We start from the raw sequence: 21,309 nt of genomic DNA, 5'->3' as shown, positions 1-21,309 counted from the left end.
CGATCCCAGGACCCTGGGATCATGACCCGAGACAAAGGCAGACGCTTAATGACTGAGCCACCCAGGTGCCCCAAGATGACTATATTTTTAATTGGAAAAGTATACACTACATATTTCCTTTTCTTTCCTCTTACAACTTAGTTCATTTGCTCTTTATAAATGTGTCTATTTTAAGTTTCTCCAATTTTTCTAAATAGCAAAGCTAAGAGTACTTTTCATAATTGTTTTCAGATTTCTACTAATTTTATGGTCTAGGTGACCACAAAGCTCAGAACAGTGCCAGTTTATTAATAATTTTTCTGGGATAAGAACATGATGTCTACTTTCACTCTTAAAGTGCCTCAGTTTGAATGATAAAGTTTATGCACATCCTATCGTTGGGCTGTTGTCACAAATTCTTTTTTATGTTGCTATATCTGGAATAAAATTTTCATTAAAAAAAGTTATTGCCAAAAAGTAATTCAAAAAAATAAGCTGGATTTTAATCAAAGGTTAAAGCTGTTTTTTAATACAGAGTTGTTTATTAAATATTTAGCTAACTTTAGTCAGTGTATACTATGCTTGCTTAATGATGTCCAACTGTTATGGACTGAACTGTGTCTCCCCAAAATGCAGGTTGAAGACCTGACCCCCCAATCTGACCATATGTGAAGATGGGAATAAGGTCGTAAGGGTGGGGCCCTAATCCAATACAACTGGTGTTCTCATAAGAGGAAGAGACACCAGGGATGCACAGGCACACAGAAGGAAGGTCAAGTGAGGCAAGAAGGCAAACTCTACAAGCCAAGGAGATCAGGAGAAACCAAATCTGCTGACACCTTAATCTTGGACTTCAAGCCTCCTGAATTTTGAGAAAATAAATTTCTGTTGTTTAAGCCACCCAGTCTGTTGTGCTTTGTAATGGCAGCCCTAGCAGACTAATACACCAACATTCATGAAGAAACATATTCCAAACATTCCTCTTACCTGGATATGCATATCTCTCTAACTTGCTGAGGTGTCAGAGCAAAAATAAAAAACTTCTCTTGAAATCGTTGAATACTGCTTTGAACTGGGGAGGGAAAAAAAAAAGGTAACATTCCAATATCCAATATCCAAAAGATAACAAATCCAAGGATGTAACCATGTGCAATAACAATGCATTTCTGATCAAGAGTCTGTCAAATTCTCAAATTTTTATAGTTAAAATACTCCAAAATAAAGTAGTAGTAAACTGCAGTCATCTTGGAATCATGAAAGCAAAGTCAATCTAAAACAGGCTCAATTTTAAGCATTTAGTCTTTATTCTAAAACACTAATTATAACATAGTCAAAATATAACACAACTGTTCAAAATTACGTTTCATCCTTGACTATAGCATTATCAAATGAAAACCTGAGGAAGTCTAACCCCCGCCCCCCAAACTCTATTCTAGATTTAGGTGATCTTTCATTTGTTTTATTTCTTTGTCGTGTTTTGTTTTCAACCCTTTATATTCAGCTACACAAAACGTTAATATAAAATTTTAAACTTAAGCTTCTAAGTTGATCAAATGAAAATACATAATTATTTACATATAGAAAAATATCCAGTTAAAAAAATTACCTAATGAAGTCATCTTTGACTATCTTATTAAAAACTGAAATCTATTTACTTCACAAAGAACTTTATAACACATTTATTCTGATGTATTATTCAATGATGTTCTAGCACGCATTAAAACAAAATAAAGCAAAAGCTAATACAGAGAACTTCTGCTTCCTAACAAGTACTGCAACAACTCACAAGGCAAAATGGCTCTTGTGTGTGTTACTGGCCACAGTTTTCCTGATACATAAAGATAAATAAACAAGATGCCAGTTAAATATCCAATGTCAGAGGCCTTCCATCCACAAGCCACAACAAATCAAGAAAAATATTAACTCCTTGAGTAAAACACTTTTCTTTAAGCAGTTTATTAGAGTAATTATGTGCCTAGAAATCATGTCATAAAGTGGCTCATATTTTCCCAGAACATTTAAAAAAAGAGGGAAGAAAGAGGAATGTGGCTTATGACGGCCTAAAAATGAAACAAGATGCTAAGTCACAAACATAAGTATGGGGCAAAAAACACAAACACACAGCTACAGTAGTAAGTCCCTCCATTTCTTCAATCCTATTCACTCCTCAACTCTTTACTGTACAGATTTCACTTCCCACTCTCTACCCACAGTTAAGGTCATTTCCCACTCTCTATCCAGTTAAGGGCACCAATGACCTCTTAACTGTCAAATTCAATAACCTTTGAGATTAGAGGTGAACACACTGCATTTTCAATCAGAGTTAATGGTAGAAGCACTCAGTCTATCCAGCCAGAAACCTCAAAATGTCTAACATAGGTACAAATGGAGTCCCAGAAGGAGAAAACAGGGCATTAAAAAAAAAAAGTTTCGGAAATAATGAAAGAATACTGATTAACTCACGGGGTAAGGAGGAGCCCTTACAGATCAAAGCTCAAACAAAGTAAATACAAAGAAAGATACCTAGTCACATCAAAATCAAACTACTGCAAACCAATGATGACTATAAAATCTTGAGAGCAGTCAAGGAAAAAAGACACATTGCATACAAGGGAAAAACAGTATGAATAAAGGCAATGTAAGCGAGAGTCATCTTTAAAGTGGTGAAAGAAAAAACTGGCTGGAAAATTCAATACCCTTCAAAAACAGGGTTAAATAATGACTTTTAGATAAACAAAGGCCAAGAGAATTTTTGAAAGCAAATAAGCAATACACGTAATGTAAAAGGAAATTGTCAGGATAAAAAGAAATGATACCAAATTCAAAACCAAATTTTCAGGAATGAAAATCACTCTCAACAGTAAATTAGTGGTAAAGGTAAAAGAATATGTTGTTTTTTTCTTATGATTTCTTTAAAAAGATAATTCTTTAAAGCAAAAGTGGGGTACCTGGGTGGCTCAGTCACTTAAGCGTCTGCCTTCGGCTCAGGTCATGATCTCAGGGTTCTGGGATCAAGCTCTCTGCTCAGCAGGGAGTCTGCTTCTCCCTGTGCTCTCTCTAGCTCTTTCTCAAGTAAATAAATAAAATCTTTTTTAAAAAATAAATAAAAATAAAGCAAAAGTAATGGCATTGAGAGGCAGGATATTTAAGATACGTACAGGATTTTTAAGATATGTAGAAGGAAAAGATATGACAATAGGAAAAAGAATAGATAAATGAAATTATCTACCCAAGAGCTGTGATTCTTGCTTCATTAACACAGCTTGATTAACACAGATCTCCCCAGAGATAGATTCATTCCTTGTGCACCAAAAATGTCAGGTTTGTACTACTGCAAAGCTGGGTGCAGGACCTTGGGTCAATTCACGCAGCGTAAATACCAGTATTTGAGGCCTTGCCTGGGTGACTGGAGTCAACCCACCCAAAAAAGTACCCATATACCATGAATCTTACATTGAACCTGGAAGGCTTCCTTAGTCAGTATATGCCAACATTTATGTACAATTCACAGAACTTGCAGCCTAATGTTAGCAGTTTATATCTTAACATTTTTGCAGAGGCTTTTATTTTTCTGACATAGTTTTGAACTTATTATTTGATGCTAAATTTTCTGTAATAATACCAAATAACTACCCTGTTTCTATGAAAAAAATGGATACTTCATCACTGTGTACCATAACTGAATTCCAGGAACTTACAGCAACAAAAAAAATAGTGCATATGCTAATAAAATCCAATTTGTATTAACACTGACAATTTTTATATAAGACAATTTTATTACAGAACAGCAGCCAAAAGCACACCAAACGTGCCATGAGGTAAACCTATTAGCTAGACTGTCACTTTAATACAGATCAGGAGAAAGAATGGCAGGATATAAAGCAGAAAGATTCAGGTTTTGCAGTGTATTTTCTTCCCATTAGTGTTCCAACTTGGGATCAGAAAACCAATTCTACACAGACCCCACGAACACTTCTATGTTAACAGCAGCAAATGACAAAGGAAAAAGACCATGACTCAGGGGCGTGAGTCAGATACGACTTTATTCAAACCCTTTTTTAACAATCCTCCATAAGGTAGATTCTATTTTTCAAAAACAGCTACAACAATATCTCGCATCATGCCCTTCTCATAACCTTGACATTCTTTCAATGAAGCAGTGGGGTCTCTATCACCCTCCCTTTGAACTTGAATGGCCCTTTGTGACTGCTTTAATTGATGGCATAAGTGATGCTATATAAGTTGCAAGGCTAGATCATAAAAGCACCATGCACTTTTCCCTTGCTCTCTGGGGACACTCTCTTGAGACCCAGCTCTCATGCTCTAAAGAAGTCCAAACTAGACCAGGGGAAAAAGCCTTATATACATACTCTAGCCAACAGCCAAGCCGAGTCCGAGCAAACAGGTAGCAAAGACACCGCACGAGTGAAGATGCCTTCAGATGATCCCAGCTTCTAGCCATCAAGTCACCCCCGGCCCCTAAGTCTTTTCAGCTAAGACCCCAGACATCTTGGGGTAGAGACATATCCACACACTCTTGGAACTTCCAATTCTTAACAGGGAAAATCCACCAACATAGTAAGATGGTTGTTTTACACCACTGTACTTTGGAATGGTATATTATACAGCAATAATAAGTAAAACTATGCCACAATTTCATGAAGTAATTTTAGCATTAATCTTATAAATCCCAGGTTCTAGCATTATGTCTAGCTTCATTTATAATTACTAACTGATGAGGCCTGCTGATATGACATAATACTTATGACTATTCTAGGTTTGTGGATATTGGTTCTTTCTACCTTTTTAAGCATAAATGGACCAGAATATTCCTGTATCCTCATCTTAGCCCTTGGTTATTACCCAATGACAGGAAATTCACGTAAGATCTCCAAGTCCTTCTTTACTCCTCAATTAAAATGGGAGTAACATTTTGCTCATCTGCTTTTTTTTTTTAAGGTTTTATTTATTTACTTGAGACAGAGAGTGCGCATGCACTCAAGAGCAGCAGCGGGGGCAGGGGGAAGACATGCAGACTCTGCACTAAGCATGGAGCCTGATGCAGGGCTCAAACTCAGGACCCTGAAATCATGACCTGAGCTGAAATCAAGAGTCGGACACTTAACCGACTGAGCCACCCAGGCACCCCTCATCTGCCTTTTAAAGGCTGTTTTGTGGGGGTCATGACCTCAGGATCATGAGATTGAGTCCTGCATCAGCCTCCACGCTCAGCGTGGCGTCTACTTAAGATTTGCTCTCAGGGCGCCTGGGTGACTCAGTCAATTAAGTATCTGCCTTCAGCTCTGGTCATGATCCTGGGGTCCTGGGACTGAGCCCTGCGTTGGGCTCCCTGCTCAGTAGGGAGTCTGCTTCTCCTTCTCCCTTAGCCCCTCCCTCCCTGCTAGGGCTCTCTCTCTTTTGCTTGTTCTCTCTCTCTCTCAAATAAAATTTTTAAAAAAATTCTCTCTCTTCCTCTCCTCCTCCCCCCAGCTCACAAAAAAAATTTTAAAAATTTAAAAATAAAGGCTGTTTTGTGGATCAAATGCAGTAACATATGTGAAAGCATTCTGAAAACAATACAGCACTATACATGTATTTTCAGTTCCAGAAGTCCTAATCAAAAATGTCTGCTTTTAAAGATAGCAAAATTTCAAGAAAAAAAAAGAAATACAGTCCAACAGATGCATTTTGCCAACTATTCAATAATAATGACTTTTTCTTGGTAAGATATTCAGGTAGAAAGGGGCGCCTGGGTGGCTTAGTCGTTAAGCGTCTGCCTTCGGCTCAGGTCATGATCCCAGAGTCCTGGGATCGAGCCCCACATCCGGCTCCCTGCTCCGTGGGAAGCCTGCTTCTCCCTCTCCCACTCCCCTGCTTGTGCTCTCTCTGTCAAATAAAGAAATAAAATCTTAAAAAAAAAAAAAAAAAAAAAGATATTCAGGTAGAAAATATTTTAACATGCCTAAAAATGTTAACTATTGTTAGTAAAACAGGAAACTTCCTGAGCTCCCCCACCGCAGAAAGTTATATGGACATCTTTTGATAAACTGGTTTAGATTTGGTCAAGAATGCTTCCTAGCAGTGTGTGCCTAGGTAACAGGAGCTTATAAAATGGCCCACTCAGGGAAGAGATAAACCAAGATGTTTTATAGGCAGTTTTGTGGGTTATCATGGCTCAGTCTAGCTAATCTATAAATAAAATAATTCACAACATAACAATGAATAAATAAAACAATGAACAGTTTATTACACTGCATCATCTAAGATCTCTATCCTGAGCTATCTGCTGCCCTATCACTCACCAATTAACTGTACCATGGCTGCCAATCAAAGAATACTCTTACTTTATTCCTTTTCCCATCATATCTCTGCATCAAAAGTGGGGAAACCACCCTCAAACATGTATAAATAAAAATATACCCAAAATAATATTCATACTTTTTTTTTTAAAGATTTTATTTATTTATTTGAGAGAGAGAATGAGACAGAGAGAGAGAGCATGAGAGGGGAGAGGGTCAGAGGGAGAAGCAGACTCCCTGCTGAGCAGGGAGCCCAATGCGGGACTCGATCCCGGGACTCCAGGATCATGACCTGAGCCAAAGGCAGTCGCCCAACCGAGCCACCCAGGCACCCCTCTCATACAGTTCTAATAGAAGAAATAAATATACAAAGTTCTGTTCTATATTCTCAAATTAGCTGGTTTTTGGTAACTCGTTTCTTAACACATTGGAACAGGCACACACAATGCTTTCAGTGAACACCTGAGTGATTCTATATTCCAATATTCAATTGTTTACAAATAGTTATCATTGAACATTGCTTTATGTGAACACTTTTTAAATGCTAATCCTATATACACACCTAAATTTTTCTAATTTAATGAAATTTACTCAGAAACCTGAGTCATTTGAAAGAATTTTATCTAGACAGAAACCATCACTATATTAATAATCATCAGTGATGTTTAATATGAAAAGACTTTTTTTTTCCCTATACAACAGCTGCAAAGATCATGTGGGGAGAGTGCTGAGGTTTCATGCTTCTTAGAAAAACAGTGACTTTAATTCAGAACTATGAAACAGGAGAATAGTTACCAATTTCAATCACTAGAATGATTTCAATCACTAGAAATCATTCATTTCCTTGACCCCAGTCCTCTTCTTCATCCTCTATATCCTATTAGTCATTAAGTCCTGCTTTCTAAAATTTTCTTATCGGCTGCTTCCTCTCCCTTTTCACTACCACCATCCTACACAGAACTATTACGGTTGGTACAAATGAAATAGCAACGCTGCCTCTCTGCAGTCTCCCATCAGAACACAAGTGCAGAGCTGGTCTCCCTTAGCATCACTATCATCACCATTTCTCTGCTCAAAACTGCTCAGCAGCGTCCTATTTCAGAATGAACCCAGTCTAAGCTCCCTTATCTCTAAGCGTCTCCATAACAACGGCCCCGCCTCTTCCCTAGCACACCTACATTTCCAGTGTCTCCCCAAGTCTTACTCTCTATTCAAAACAGCTTCCTCAGTCAGGTCTCATAACTATGCCACTTTCATTTCTACTCCTGTGACTACTCACCGTTCTCCCCTTTCTTGGTGTTTCCTCTCCTATAAATGCCATTAATTCAAAGTAGACAAATTCATACTTCAAAGCTCCTTCAAGTCTCACTCCTACTCCAAGAAGTCTTGACTGACTTCCCCATTCCTGAGGCTGATAAAATATGTGAGTTTCAGATACACAACTAATAATTCTTCATCATACAGGCACATACCTCATTGCTTCTTGCTCTCATGTTAACACTACCTCCCCAACTAGGTAACAAGCTTCCTAATGGCCATCTTATACTTCTGGCTTCTCCACAATTAGACTACATGACCATACCCAAATTAAATCCTCATTATATACTCGTTAACTGGGTTAATAAAAACAATGTGTACAGTGTCTGAATTTATCCAAACTCCTTAGAAGTGAGGTTTTATTTTAATGGCTTTCCATTAGTTGTACATCACTTTAAACCTGTTCAACTGTACCCAAAAGCTTAATGAGTATTTCCTAATAATCAGGAATTTAAGAATATGAAAAGATGTTGATTCTTATTAATTTCTCATCCTTTAAAGATTAAAAGACCAATAATAAAAGACCAATGCTGATGAGGGTATAGAAAAAATTAATACATTCATACACTGCTGGATTATAAATGGGCACAAGGCTTCTGAAGCAACTGCTGAAACAAAAGCTGAATATCAAAATACTAAGTACTCATACTCTTTGACCCAATAACTTCACAGAGGCATTATACTTCATAAATATTCACCCAAGTATTCAGAAGCACATATGCAAAAATGCTAACAGCAGCAATGTCTAAAAAACTGCAAGAATAGTGACTCAATGCTGGATACTAAAATATTACTTTCAAATAAACAAAAAACTGAGAATCACTGAAAATGTCCACCACGGAATACTGGTTAAGTGATGGTACATCTACAAGATAACAGGTCTATTTAACCCACAAATCTATATTTCCAAGAAACACTGTTAAGAAAGATTATCATGATGCAGAACTCCAGGAGGTGCTATTGGCAGAGGATACTAGTAGAACAGTGTCCCCTCTCACTAGAAATGTGGCAAAGTAGCTCTGCAGTTGGAAAAAGCCTTTTTAATGAATAGGAAGAGAAAGAAGATGACTAAACATATGCAGAAAAAGTTTACTATTGATACAACTCTAGCTGGGTAATATATGACATTATGAGGGACGTTTCTGTTATATTTCTATGATGTTTCAATTTTCAGTTACTAGCATAAATTACTTTTGTAATCTGAAAAGCACAATGAAGAAGTTTTAAGGAATTAAAGGCTCAAAATACATTGAAGGTATTTCACCAAATACCAAACAGCTAGATGTAGCAACATACAAAGCTTATAAAACAGAGTGAACAAAAAGAGCTAGTCACAAAAGAGATCTCGTCTGATCTCGGAAGCTAAGCAAGTTGGGCCTGGTTAGTACTTGGATGGGAAACATTACTTTTTTTAAAACACATATATGGTAAAACAAGAAAAGGAGAGGAACATAAACGCAGAATAGTGATTTAACTCAGAAAAGGCAAGGAGATGGCTTGAAGATACTGCCGATGTTTCTTTTTAAAAACCTAGGCAGTGGGGGGACACCGGAATGGCTCAGTCGGTTAAGCATCTGACTCTTGATCTCAGCTCAGGTAACAATCTCATGGTCCTGAGTTCAAGCCCCGCACTAGCTCCATGCTAGAGCCAACTTTAAAAAACAAAACGAACACAAAAAACAAAACTAGGTAGTGATTTCACTACTGTTCATTTCACTGATGTTTTTTATGCTTTAATGTTTTATATATATTCTTTTTTGTACAGATTAAATACAGACAAATTTCTTAACTAGAAAATTCCCAAAGGATTTCATCTTCAAAAGTTGTCATAAAAAAGAAAAGAAGGAAAAAGACAACTGAAAAGAAGAGAGAAAGACGGCTTGTGAAAGCAAATCAGAACAGCTATTTAAGGGAGGAGAACAGAGATTTGTTAGTTTTTGAATTTTGGGGTTATCCATTTGTTATAAAAACCTTAGCTACAGAGAACTTCATTTAGTATTGTGTACACTCTTATTTTTCAGATGCCACAGTTTACCATTTTAAATGCTATTTTTATTTTAACCATTTTGAATAGAAATAATTCCAAACTAGAAAACTGTATTACAATGTATCTCTTTTAATAGAATATATACATCATGGTTGTTTCTTGGGTTCTTTTTTTAGCATCAGTACATGGGCCATGATGTAACAGCAACTCCCTCACTACTAAGGGGCTATTGGTTTCAATATACCAAGAGGTTTGGGAGTAACATTTTTTGACCTCTTGTGTCTATTTTTTCTACCATGGCTCTTCTAGTCTCTCTCATGTTGTCAATCAATTCCTACTTAACAATATGTTGATGGCTTAGAAATCATCTAATCAACTGTATATAAAATCAAGAATACACAGACTGGCTTGCAGATGTCAAGAATATGTGCTTTGAAATATGGATTTGATATCTCTTTTGACTCCTGAGGATTTTTAATTCTCAATCTCCAAATGTAAACAGGTTTCTCTATAGCAGGATTCCAAACAGACTTCCCCAGAATTTCTATTTTTGTGTATTTTCAATATTATAAAACAATAAAAAATTAAGGAAACTTCTGGATGTCATTACATTGCTTTAGACACGGTGACACTGAAAGTTTTCAATTAAAGGTCATTACTGGAAATGATTAAATTTTTTCTACTTTCATTTGGCAGACTACATGCTGATGTGGATTTTCTAACTTTTTACCTCCAAGTCTAAAAGAGCATTTCTTAGATCACTGCTTTTATGAATCTGACAAAACAAGATTACATACATTAAGAAAATTCTTTTCTTTTTCTCCTTAGGGGAAGCAAGATAAGGAAATGTTTATTGTTTTAAAACAAGAATCAGTTTATAAATTCATAAAAACAATGACAGGCAGGACTCTTGAAAAACATATGTATAGAGAGTTTTTAGCTCAGGGATAAAAGTTATTTCATAAGCCCTAAGGTCATATGCTATCTCTTACATTCTAATTTAAACTATGAGCAAAAGGCCATAGCCACTCTTCAACACAAAATACAAAATTATTTTATCTAAGTGAAATGAGATAGGAAAATTTTATTTTAGTAAACTTATAAAAAGCCTACTACTCTCCTTTAACCTTATGGAGGTAATGAAAGAGAAACTCTATGAAATACAGAAAAGCAGAAAACTCCAGTTTCTATTTTTGAACTAAGCAGGGAAATAAGGAAAGAAAATCACAAAGCCTGGTGCACCACTGATGCTAATGAGTAGAGAAGACACATGGCTGCATCTCCTTTGGAGGCACGCAACTAGGTCTTTTTCAGTCCCTTCCACTGTAACTACAACCCCACAGGCCCTCTTACACCTTCTCCAGCCTCACCTTAGCCATACTCCTGAGGAGTCCCATGAGGTAGGGGCACCTAAGCATATTACCAGTCTGAATCTTTCTCAAAATACACACAAAAAGAAAATAAATAAATTTGCAATAACTGCTGAGAAAGAAACATGGGAATGAGCCATGATATGGTCCACTGGTATAAACCAAAAACCATGACAAAGATAGAAATAAAAAGAATTATGGAACCATTTTAACCAGATAAATGAACCTGTTTAAAAAAAAAAAAAGATGAAAGTAAAAGCACAAAAGAAAGGCAATAGGGTAATAAACATTTAAAAATGTTTGCTCCAGTTATTAATTTTAAAAACAAAAAAATCTAAACAAGATACAAGCTTTCACCAGTCAAAATCACCAAGATTTGTTTTTAATAACACCTAATAAAGGCAGGAAGAAAGGCAATGAGAGACATTCTCTCACTTTGTTCCTGTAATGTAAACTGGCAGAGCTCTTCTGGAAACTTCAGCAACATGTTATCAAGAATCTAAAATTAAATGTTCTTACTCTTTGATGCAGTAGTTCTACTCCTAGAACTTTATACAAATAATAAAACGTGAACATAATCCTTACTTCATGATGAATATAATGAAGGGATAAAATGCATTACTCTACCTGCCTAAGTATTGCTAAATTAAAACATTTAAAGCAAGGAAAAAGGGGCTGGGAAAAGCACAGCCACCGTGGCCTGCCATCAATCAGGCCATACTGACTCCATTATCCCCAGTCCTACCCCTCAAAATTTCCTTCTGGCTCAACCAAGATACACAGCAGCATAATCCTCTACAAAAGGAAAAGAACATATTGATATATTTAAGAGTGTTCTCAAATGACCTGAAATAAAAAGAGTTTTCCCAGGATGAGGAAAAAAAAAAAAAAAACTCCCAAATTAACTATGAAATGCCATTCCCTAAACAATTTATTTCATCAAAAATTCCAAATACCTCTGTAAATAATTTCATTAGGCAATAAGAAATCATACCGTAACAAAGAAGCCATTATGTAGGTAAGAATTTGTTAAAGCCCCATGTATCAATTTTTGGTAATGATAAAATTGATTACATTTTCTGAGCACTTGTCAGATATTAAAAAAGCTAAATACGTTTGTCAAACTCCGTGTGTCAAATTAAGTATAAAACGTTTATTTCTTAGGAAAGCAGTTTAAACACTATGTTAAACAGAAACTAAATCTCTGTAAAAATACCAAAACACAAACTGCAGACAGCAAGCAATATTTGTACCTGTTCCCACACACACAGAAGTAATCGGAGTTCTAAGCCATAAAAATGCTGGTATGATCAATTAGCAGTTCGATGCTAGATTTCATTCGTGTTGCCAGTATTTTTTATCTGGCATTTGTTTGGCATTAATGTCTCAATTTTAGAGTATTAACAGCAAATCATTAATCACCAGTCGAAGGCCTCTTGTTTTAGGTATTCTCTTAGCTGGAAGGAACTAATTTCTCTACACTTACCTAAACTCGTGGGCTTGATGAGAACATCAAGGACATCATAAAAGGGCAAGTTCTTTAGCTGCACGTCGGGATGGACAGGAGGAACTGGGGGAGACGGCTGCTGCATCTCAAACGCGGGCTTAGTATCCTGAAGCAGCACAGAACCAACAGGAGAGGCCGGTGAGCGCGGTGCAACTGACGAGGAAGGCAGCGCGTGGATTCCGGCCACGGCCAAGTCAGGTTCTACAGGTGATGAGCTACCATCCAAATTGAAAACCGAAGATTTGATTGTGGACAAATCAGAAAGTCCTTCCAGAGTCCGTGGGTATCGGCGTCTGTACAATTCTCGGATCTTAATCTGAACCGCAGGGCTGCAGCCGCTCTTCAGTAAATGCAACGCCCTCATCAGGAGGTCATGCTTGCGTCCACTTTTATTCCGTCCAGCAAAGCCTAGTAACACTTGTAGTTCAGAAACCCTAAAGCTAGAAACCATATTCTAAAAGGAAAGAAGAAGGAAAAAAAAAAAAAAAAAAAAGGACATAAGCCAAGAATCCCCTCAAGCATATAAAAACCCCATCTAAAATATACTGTAAAATCCAATTTTACCAGCATTTTATCACCTGGTATATGCTAGTACCCAGCATTTTCACATACCACTTAGAATTGATCCTATTTAGGGCGCCTGGGTGGCTCAGTTGGTTAAGCGACTGCCTTCGGCTCAGGTCATGATCCTGGAGTCCCGGGATCGAGTCCCGCATCGGGCTCCCTGCTCGGCAGGGAGCCTGCTTCTGCCTCTGACCCTCCCCCCTCTCATGCTCTATCTCATTCTCTCTCTCTCAAATAAATAACTTAAATTAAAAAAAAAAAAAAGAATTGATCCTATTTATAGAGCCACTGCCCACCCAAGTTACATTAAAGTTATGGTATTAATTATGGTTTGCTGTATTATTAATTTTGATAATCTATGGTCTATCAGTTTCTACTAACCACCTCATTATCTGATGATGCTCAAGTGTAAACCCCTATTTGCTTTATGACTATGAAATTTATAACCAATGAAAACTTCCTTCTCAAAATTAAGCCCTATCAACACACAACGTAATGTTTGTTACAGTACTGTCATAAATTGACCAAACAAAAAATTTGATTTTTGCAAAATTATATGCATAACTTCCAATGCTAAATAGTAAATCTACAAAATCAAGACAAAATTGTGATCCAAAAATCCAATGAATTTTTCACCCCAACTCAAATTATTAAGGAACAGACAACATAAGAAAGTAAGTTATTTTTAAATATTAAAGCTAAAAACCACATACATCTTATTTAGCATACTTCTAAAACAAGTGAAATCCACAGCTGATGAGAAAAATGTTGTTTGTTGTTCTTGGGTGTAAAATGAAGGTTATATGCGGTTCTTGCTTCACATTTCACCATCTATTTATTCAACAAAACCTAGCAAATACTTTTAACTATTTGCTGTCTCTTAAGTCCACCTACTTGATGAGTTTCAGAACTTGGGAGGTTAAACCACACTTGGGTCAGATTTACTTGTACACAAGTGCCCCATCTAGTCAGAAAGAAGAACAAGACCTGGAACTGACCCTAAGGAAACTTTGCCCACCCCTCCTCTCTGAGCTAACACTCCAGAGCTACGTGGGATTCCTTCTCAAGCTGGTAGGTCTGCAGGGGCAAAACCTACAGCTGGTACCGAGTCAAAGAAGTCCTCTGTTCTGCACTTTTAAGTCTCATTGATAGCCCTGAAGCAATGACTTTTAAATAGTAGTCAGGAATAATACTTGCTAGTTTTCTAAAAAGCAAACAAATTTAAATATATCAAAGTAATCTGGATGTACAGCTGTATCATAATTCTATCTCATATACTGTGCCTCCACATCTCATATTATACAAGTCAGAGACCATTAAGTTGTAATTCTAGCAACCATTTTTCATACTCAACTAGCACTGTCCAGTAGAAAAAGGAACCACATATTTAACCGTAAGTTTTCTACTAGCTACATTAAAAGTTAAAATTTTAATATGCTTTATTTAATCCAATATATCAAAAGTATTATTTCAACATGTAACCGATTTTTGTGATTTAAAAATAATCCATCTTGGGCACCTGGGTGGCTCAGCTGGTTAAGCGACTGCCTTCGGCTCAGGTCATGATCCTGGAGTCCCGGGATCGAGTCCCACATTGGGCTCCCTGCTCGGCAGGGAGTCTGCTTCTCCCTCTGACCTTCCCCCCTCTCATGTGCTCTCTCTCTCTCTCAAATAAATGAATAAATAAAATCTTAAAAAAAAAAATAATCCCTCTTTTCTGAGGTGCCTGCAAGGCTCACTCAGTTAAGCGTCCGACTCTTGGTTTCAGCTCAGGTCATGATTTTCAGGGTTGTAGGGTCAAGCCCCATGTTGGGCTCCTCACTCAGTGGGGAGTCTGCCTGAGATTCTCTCTCTCCCTCTCCCTCTGCCACTCCCCCCGCATGTGTGCACACTTGCTCTTTCTCTAAGATAAATAAATAAATCATAAAAAAAAGCACCATTTTTTGAAAGTGTCAATGAGACATTTTTTAATACTAAGTCTTCAATATCCAGTGTATTTTACACTTGGAGCCTATCTAACCATATTTCAAGTGCTTCAGAGCCTCACGCAGCCAGCAGCTACCACACTGGACAGTGCAGCTCTAAATCACACTCTAATAGCAACATACAGCACAACGCATGGTCATTACACTTCAAATTGCTTCATTTCCTCCATGTGTTAAAATGAAGACTTTATCTATCTTATCCCAATGCTATGGACAACAAAGATGAAAAACAAGAAAATTCTTGGCCTATGTCAAGATGTTACAATTTACTCAAGGTTTCATGCAGAAAAAGGACTATGAATGACAGCTTTCTCAAGTGTCTTGCCAAGCAAGAACACAACGCGTCTTTCCCAAAGTCCCCAATCCTAATACTTCAATTGAAGTTGGCTTATACTACAGTAGCGTAAGCAACATTAAATCATGAGAACACTAACATAGGCAGTCAAACAGATACAATACATCCGGGATATTTTCTAAAGAAATTTAACTCAGAATTTATTACTTTGCTTCCCTCCTTCTACTTATTTTCACATTATTCTTTGTTTTAAGGAGACTTGTTTTCAGAAATGACAAAAAAGAACACAAAGTCACCCTACGCTTGGCTCTCAAAATGGAATTTCTGGGAGGTCTCATACCACTTATTTCCAATGATAACTTTATTTGGCAAAGAATGCTAATGCAACTGGCCCTATTAGCTACTGTAAATATACAAACAAAAAGGAAAAAAGAGATAAGGGCTCTCAACATGAATGCAGAATCAGGACATTCTGAAGCAAAAAGAAATCCTCCAGTTTAGGGAAGGGCAAAGGAAAGGACAGCAGACAAGGATGGTCTCTGTATTGCAAAATGCTGCAAAGATGAAGTACCACTGAAAAGGGGCGGCTGTGAGCCCACGAAGCCCCATGGGAAATTTCACAACAGCAATCAACAGTCACATGTAGGTCAAGTCTTGGCATCCAGACTCAGGATACTGGAAAAGTCACTTCATCCCTCTGGTCATCCTCTTTATATTCAAAAACACCTAACAACAAAACTCTCCTCTTTTGAGGATTCACTATTAAGATACTCCCTTCTCTAGGGAGCTTACTAAATCAAATTCTAGGACTATGTTTTTCTTGGCAACCTTGCTGGATCCCATTTCTTCTTAAAAAGCAAACATAGGCAGCACCTTAACTAAGTCTTCAACCAAATTTCAGCTGTCACCAGGTAAGGTGCTTAGCCTGCTATCCCCACCAAGAAGGGATTTCAGCTACTGTTCTCCACCAACCTCCAGTATCTGTATCTTTAGTATAATTTTTTCCAAGTGGACTTTATCCAGTCCATCCTGCTGTCTCCCAAAGTCTGTCTTCTAATACTTCAGTGACAATTGCTATATGTTCTACACAAAAGAATTTCTCAATAAATGCTTGCTAACTGATTTTAAGGAAATTCTATGAACCAGACAGAAATACGTTGGCAGGACTGATTTTTAAAAAGATATATAAACAATCTGGATTTCGGGCGCCTGGGTGGCTCAGTTGGTTAAGCGACTACCTTCGGCTCAGGTCATGATCCTGGAGTCCCGGGATCGAGTCCTGCATCGGGCTCCCTGCTCGGCGGGGAGTCTGCTTCTCCCTCTGACCCTCCCCACTCTCATGTGTCTCTCTCATTCTCTCTCTCAAATAAATAAATAAAAATCTTAAAAAAAAAAAAAAAACTTCCTCTAAAAAAAAAAATAAAAATAAATAAACAATCTGGATTTCTAAACAAAAGATAATATAAATTGAAAATATAAATTGAAATGATTTTTGGGGCACCTGGGTGGCTCAGTCAGTTAAGCGTCTGCCTTCTTCGGCTCAGGTCATGATCCCAGGGTTCTGGGATCAAGTCCCACATTGGGCTCCCTGCTCAGCAGGGAGTCTGCTTCTCCCTCTGCCCCTCCGCCTGCTCGTGCTCACCCGTGTGCTCTCTCCCTCTCGCAAAAATAAAATCTTAAAAAAGAAAAAACATAAAAAAAAAAAAAAAAAGACTAGGACTTTAAATCAACCTTGTTTCTTTATCAAATTTAAGTAACAACAATATTATTTAAAAAATTAAAGCTGGGTCATCATATAATTGGAACATCACATAAGAGTGAAGGTAAGCTGAAGGTGCTATATTTAGAAAACCTCATTAAGGAAGTAAATATGATGGTTACATGCAATAACCAATGAGTAAAAAGATTTCCGTGAGACTGCTCTTAGCTCTTAAATATAAGATTGGAATTGCACAAGCAGTCTGGAATTTGGGGAAGTTCTAATAGGTTGGAAGTCATGGTAAAGATCAGCACAAACTTTGTAAATAGATACTCCATCCGCTAGGATGTATAATATAAGGTAAGGAAAGGAACTGCTGATGGAAACTGATAGATCACATTATTAACACTGCCTATCCCAATTATAATATTAAAACAATTTACATCTTCACTTATAAGTAGTTATGGATAAAGAAAAGCCACCAGATATATAATCAATACATCAAAGGACTGACCAACCCATAAGAGAAACTATGCAACAAATTAGAAAGATACTCCAATTCCTAACTTCTGCCCATTTCAGAGGTCATAGAAGGCCTTAGTTCCTAGCACTGTATCCCTGTGAATTCACATTTTCCCTATAATTAAATCCCTTTTACTTGAGAGACCATAGGTGGATCTCTTCCTTACAACACACTGACTAAATTAACTCAGGCTGAAGGAATCAAAACTGAAAATCAACTATTAAGAGAAACAATAAAGAGAATACTACATTTCAAAATCTATAAATAAAGCCAAAGCTAGGGAAAACATCTCCCTAAATGCTTCTATTATTATACAAAATTTACAATTAAGTAGTTCAAAAAACAAAAAAGTAATACACACCCTCAAAAGAGTAAAGAATTAAAGGATAAAAAACCAACCAACCAACCATGAATTATTGTATATTTGAAAGTTGCCAAGAGAGATCTTAAAAGTTATCATCCCAAGAAAAATATTTTTGGTAACCCTAGGTGATGATTTATCGTGGTAATCACTTTGCAATGCATACAAATACTGTATACCTGAAACTATATACTGTCAGACATCAATAATACCTCGATTAAGAAAATAATAAAAAATCTTACCTGAAACTTGAAAAAAAAATTATTGGGGGGAATGAGTGGAGACACGAAAAAAAGATTAAGAGCTGTTCATTGCTGAAGCTAGATACAGGGTACAAGGGAGAATTCTCTACCTTGTAAGAATGTTTCCACAGTAAAAAGTTTGCTTGAATGGGGGAAACTAGTTGTGGGTTATATAGCAACTCTCTATACTATCTTCCCAACTTTTCCATAAATCTAAAAGTATTCTAGATTTAATCAAGCAAAAATTGTCTGAGGCAGGGAAAAATAGATTGTGGTATAAATACCATTTCTGACAAAAGGAACAGAGGTTCCTTGAGTAAATAGCTAATTGCAAGTCTGGGGTAGAAAATCCACAAGATGAGCCTAGAATATTTCATCATACCAGAAAGCAAAGAAGTTATCAAAGACTACTGGAATCTTGTCAGAAGGACACAGAAAACAATTCAGTAGCCCAAGACAAGACATTCTAACCATCAAAGAGAACAATAACTGCTTCAATTCAAACACATCAAATATATTAAAAATCATTTGTTCATAACAATACTTTAAAAAAAAACCTCACTGATTTCTGTTACAGGATGTTGAGAAACCAACTCGTTATTCTGAAAATTGTTAAAGTAAGAAAAGCAATACAAAAAGATTTATTAGCTCAAAAAAAGCCGTATGATTAATCCGCATAAATGCCAAAAGGGCATTTGAATAAATCCTACCCATTACTGATAAAACCTCTCAATAAAAAGGAATAGAATGAAACTCTGTTAACATGAGAAAGGGTAGCTATCAGAAATCAAGAACAAATATCATCCTTAAAGATTAAACACTAGAAATAAAGACTTATAAAAGATGTTTTCTCATCTAAGATTATTCTGAAGGGTCTAGACAATACAGATTTTAAGAAAAGCAATATTTATAATTTACAAATGACAGAATTTTCTACACTGAAAATATTTAAAAATCCACTGAAAAATAAGACCTAATAATAAGTTAAGAAAATTCACTGACTTATCTAAACATCAAACAGATTTTCGAGCGACTGATCAGGAAAAACAGTATTTAAAAAAAAAAATAAGTCATAACAAAATCTAAAATGCAAAGGCATAATTTTAAAAATTTTCCTATAGCTACATAAAACAAGACACAAAAGAACCCTTGAATAAGTTAAGAAATGTATCCTGTTACTAGATAAAAACAGTAAATACTGAAAAGATGTCAATGCCCCTAAATTCTATAAATATAATAAAATTCCAATGAATGACTGAGTTGAGGAGCTTGACAGATTAAAATTTACCATAAAAAATAAAATCTATAGTATGGCAGGTGGTGATGAATACAAAGGACAAAAATAATGGGAGAAAAGGAAACAGAATGAAGAGGTAAAGGATTTGCATTTTTAAAGAGAGAAGGTCTTCCTCAGGAGGTAACTATAAGTAACTGAAGGATTAATAAGACACCCAAAGAATATCTGAGGAAAAGCATTCCAAGACCTCGGATGCAGCAGGTGCAAAAGCCATGAGTAAGAAAGCGTGTCTAACACAGGAGAAGGGAAAGTAAAAAGCCCATCAATGCTGAACCAGAAGAATCTAAGGGAATCTAACATAGCAGAACGATGACCAAAGAAAATGACAAGCCCCGGGGAGGAAAGTGATTAGCTTAAACATTTATTGTATAAAATTATAATATCAAATTTGTAAGGCTAAGAAATGACAGAACAAAACTGTGCGGCAATGGCATGCATGTAAGTTGGCAGAGTGGGAAGCAGTTTAAAGTATCCTGTAAGAAAGGAAAAGATAGTTTTAAACTTACAGACATGTATTAAAATTTCAAGAGAAAATTCAAGAAAACTCCAAGAGTATATGAGAAAACAAAACAATGTAATTTCACACATTTAAATGGCAGAAAACATGAGAAAGAGGGCAGGAAAAAAAAATCAGCCCAAAAGGCGGCAAGAAAACAGATGGAGAGACAAAGCACAGAAAAAGTAGGATAGCACAAGATGAAGGAGTAAGGATAAATGCAAATATACTAATAATCCCAACAAATAAAAATGAAATAAACTTTCCAATTAAAACAGCAAAATTAGTGAATATCACCACAGAAACCCACAAACATCAAAAAAATACAGGAATACTAAGAACAACTATACACATGAATTTGGCAATTTATATGAAAAGGGCCAATTCCTTGAAAAATACAAATTAGGAAACTCACACAATATGAAAGAGATCACTTGAATACCCCTTCAACTACTCAGGAAATTTAATTCATAATTTTAAAATTCCCAAAAATTGGGGCACCTGGGTGGCTCAGTTAAGCATCCAACTCTTGATTCTGGCTCAGGTCATGATCTCAGGGTCGTGAGATCAAGCCCCACATGAGGCTCCACACTCAGCATGGAGTCTGCTTGAGATTCTCTCTCCCCCTCCATACCTCCCCCTGCTACCCAAACTAATAAATAAATAAAATCTTCAAAAAAATTAAAAAATAAAACTCCCAAAAAATAAATGATCAGGCCTAAATGGTTTTACTGGAGAGTTCTACCTAAACATTTAAAGAATTAACACCAATCTGATCTAATTTCTTTTATCTAATTTCTTCCAGAAAATAGAAGATGAGAGAATACTTCCAAATTCATTTTATAAAGCTAACATTACCCTGATGGCAAAACTAAACAAAAACAGTATGAAAAATAAGACTACAAACCATTACAAATATAGATGCTAAAACGCTTAACAAAATGTTAGCAAACAGAATTTAGTAATATATTAAAAAGAATTATATACCACGACCAGTGAGGTTTATTCCAGGACTACAAGGCTGGTTCAATGTTTGAAATCAATATAGTATACCCCCCTCTTTTTTGTGGTAGTATACCCTTATTAATAGCTAAAAAAAGAAAACCACATGATCATAACAGTCAATGCAGAAAAAGCATTTGACAAACTCAACACCCAGTCACGATAAAAATTCTCAGAAGAACAGCAACAGAGAACGTCCTCAACTTGATAGAAATCACCTACAAAAAAATCTATAGCTCACATTTCACTTAAAAGACTGAGTGCATTAGCTAAGATTGGGAACAAGACAAGTGTGTCAATTCTCACCATATTAATCAGAACAGTGCTGTAAGTTCTGGATAAGGGAAAAGACGAGGAAATAAAAGGCATACAGGTTGGAAAGAAAA

At 36.4% G+C, this 21,309-nt stretch overlaps 1 protein-coding gene across 15 annotated transcripts in view; it reads right to left on the bottom strand.

Annotated features, from left to right (window-relative positions):
* PIAS2 (protein inhibitor of activated STAT 2) overlaps positions 1-21,309 on the bottom strand; it is a 130,191-nt gene that overhangs the window by 92,252 nt on the left and 16,630 nt on the right. For all 15 annotated transcript variants that reach the window (XR_010407192.1, XR_010407193.1, XM_064577644.1 and 12 more), the window contains 2 exons: positions 12,439-12,913; positions 967-1,051 (listed from right to left, as the gene is read on the bottom strand). Coding sequence is in view for 13 of the 15 variants with exons in the window: in XM_045886773.3 (XP_045742729.1) it covers positions 967-1,051; positions 12,439-12,913 (560 nt within the window). In the remaining 2 variants the exon portion in view is untranslated. The remainder of the gene's footprint in view (positions 1-966; positions 1,052-12,438; positions 12,914-21,309) is intronic.

Source organism: Mirounga angustirostris, unplaced genomic scaffold, assembly GCF_029215605.1.
Source record: "Mirounga angustirostris isolate CCGP_5_RB_7025 unplaced genomic scaffold, mMirAng1.0.hap1 SCAF_14, whole genome shotgun sequence".
Taxonomy (NCBI): Eukaryota; Metazoa; Chordata; class Mammalia; order Carnivora; family Phocidae; genus Mirounga; species Mirounga angustirostris.
Note: the sequence above shows the minus strand (reverse complement) of the source record. Positions and strands in the feature narration are given on the sequence as shown.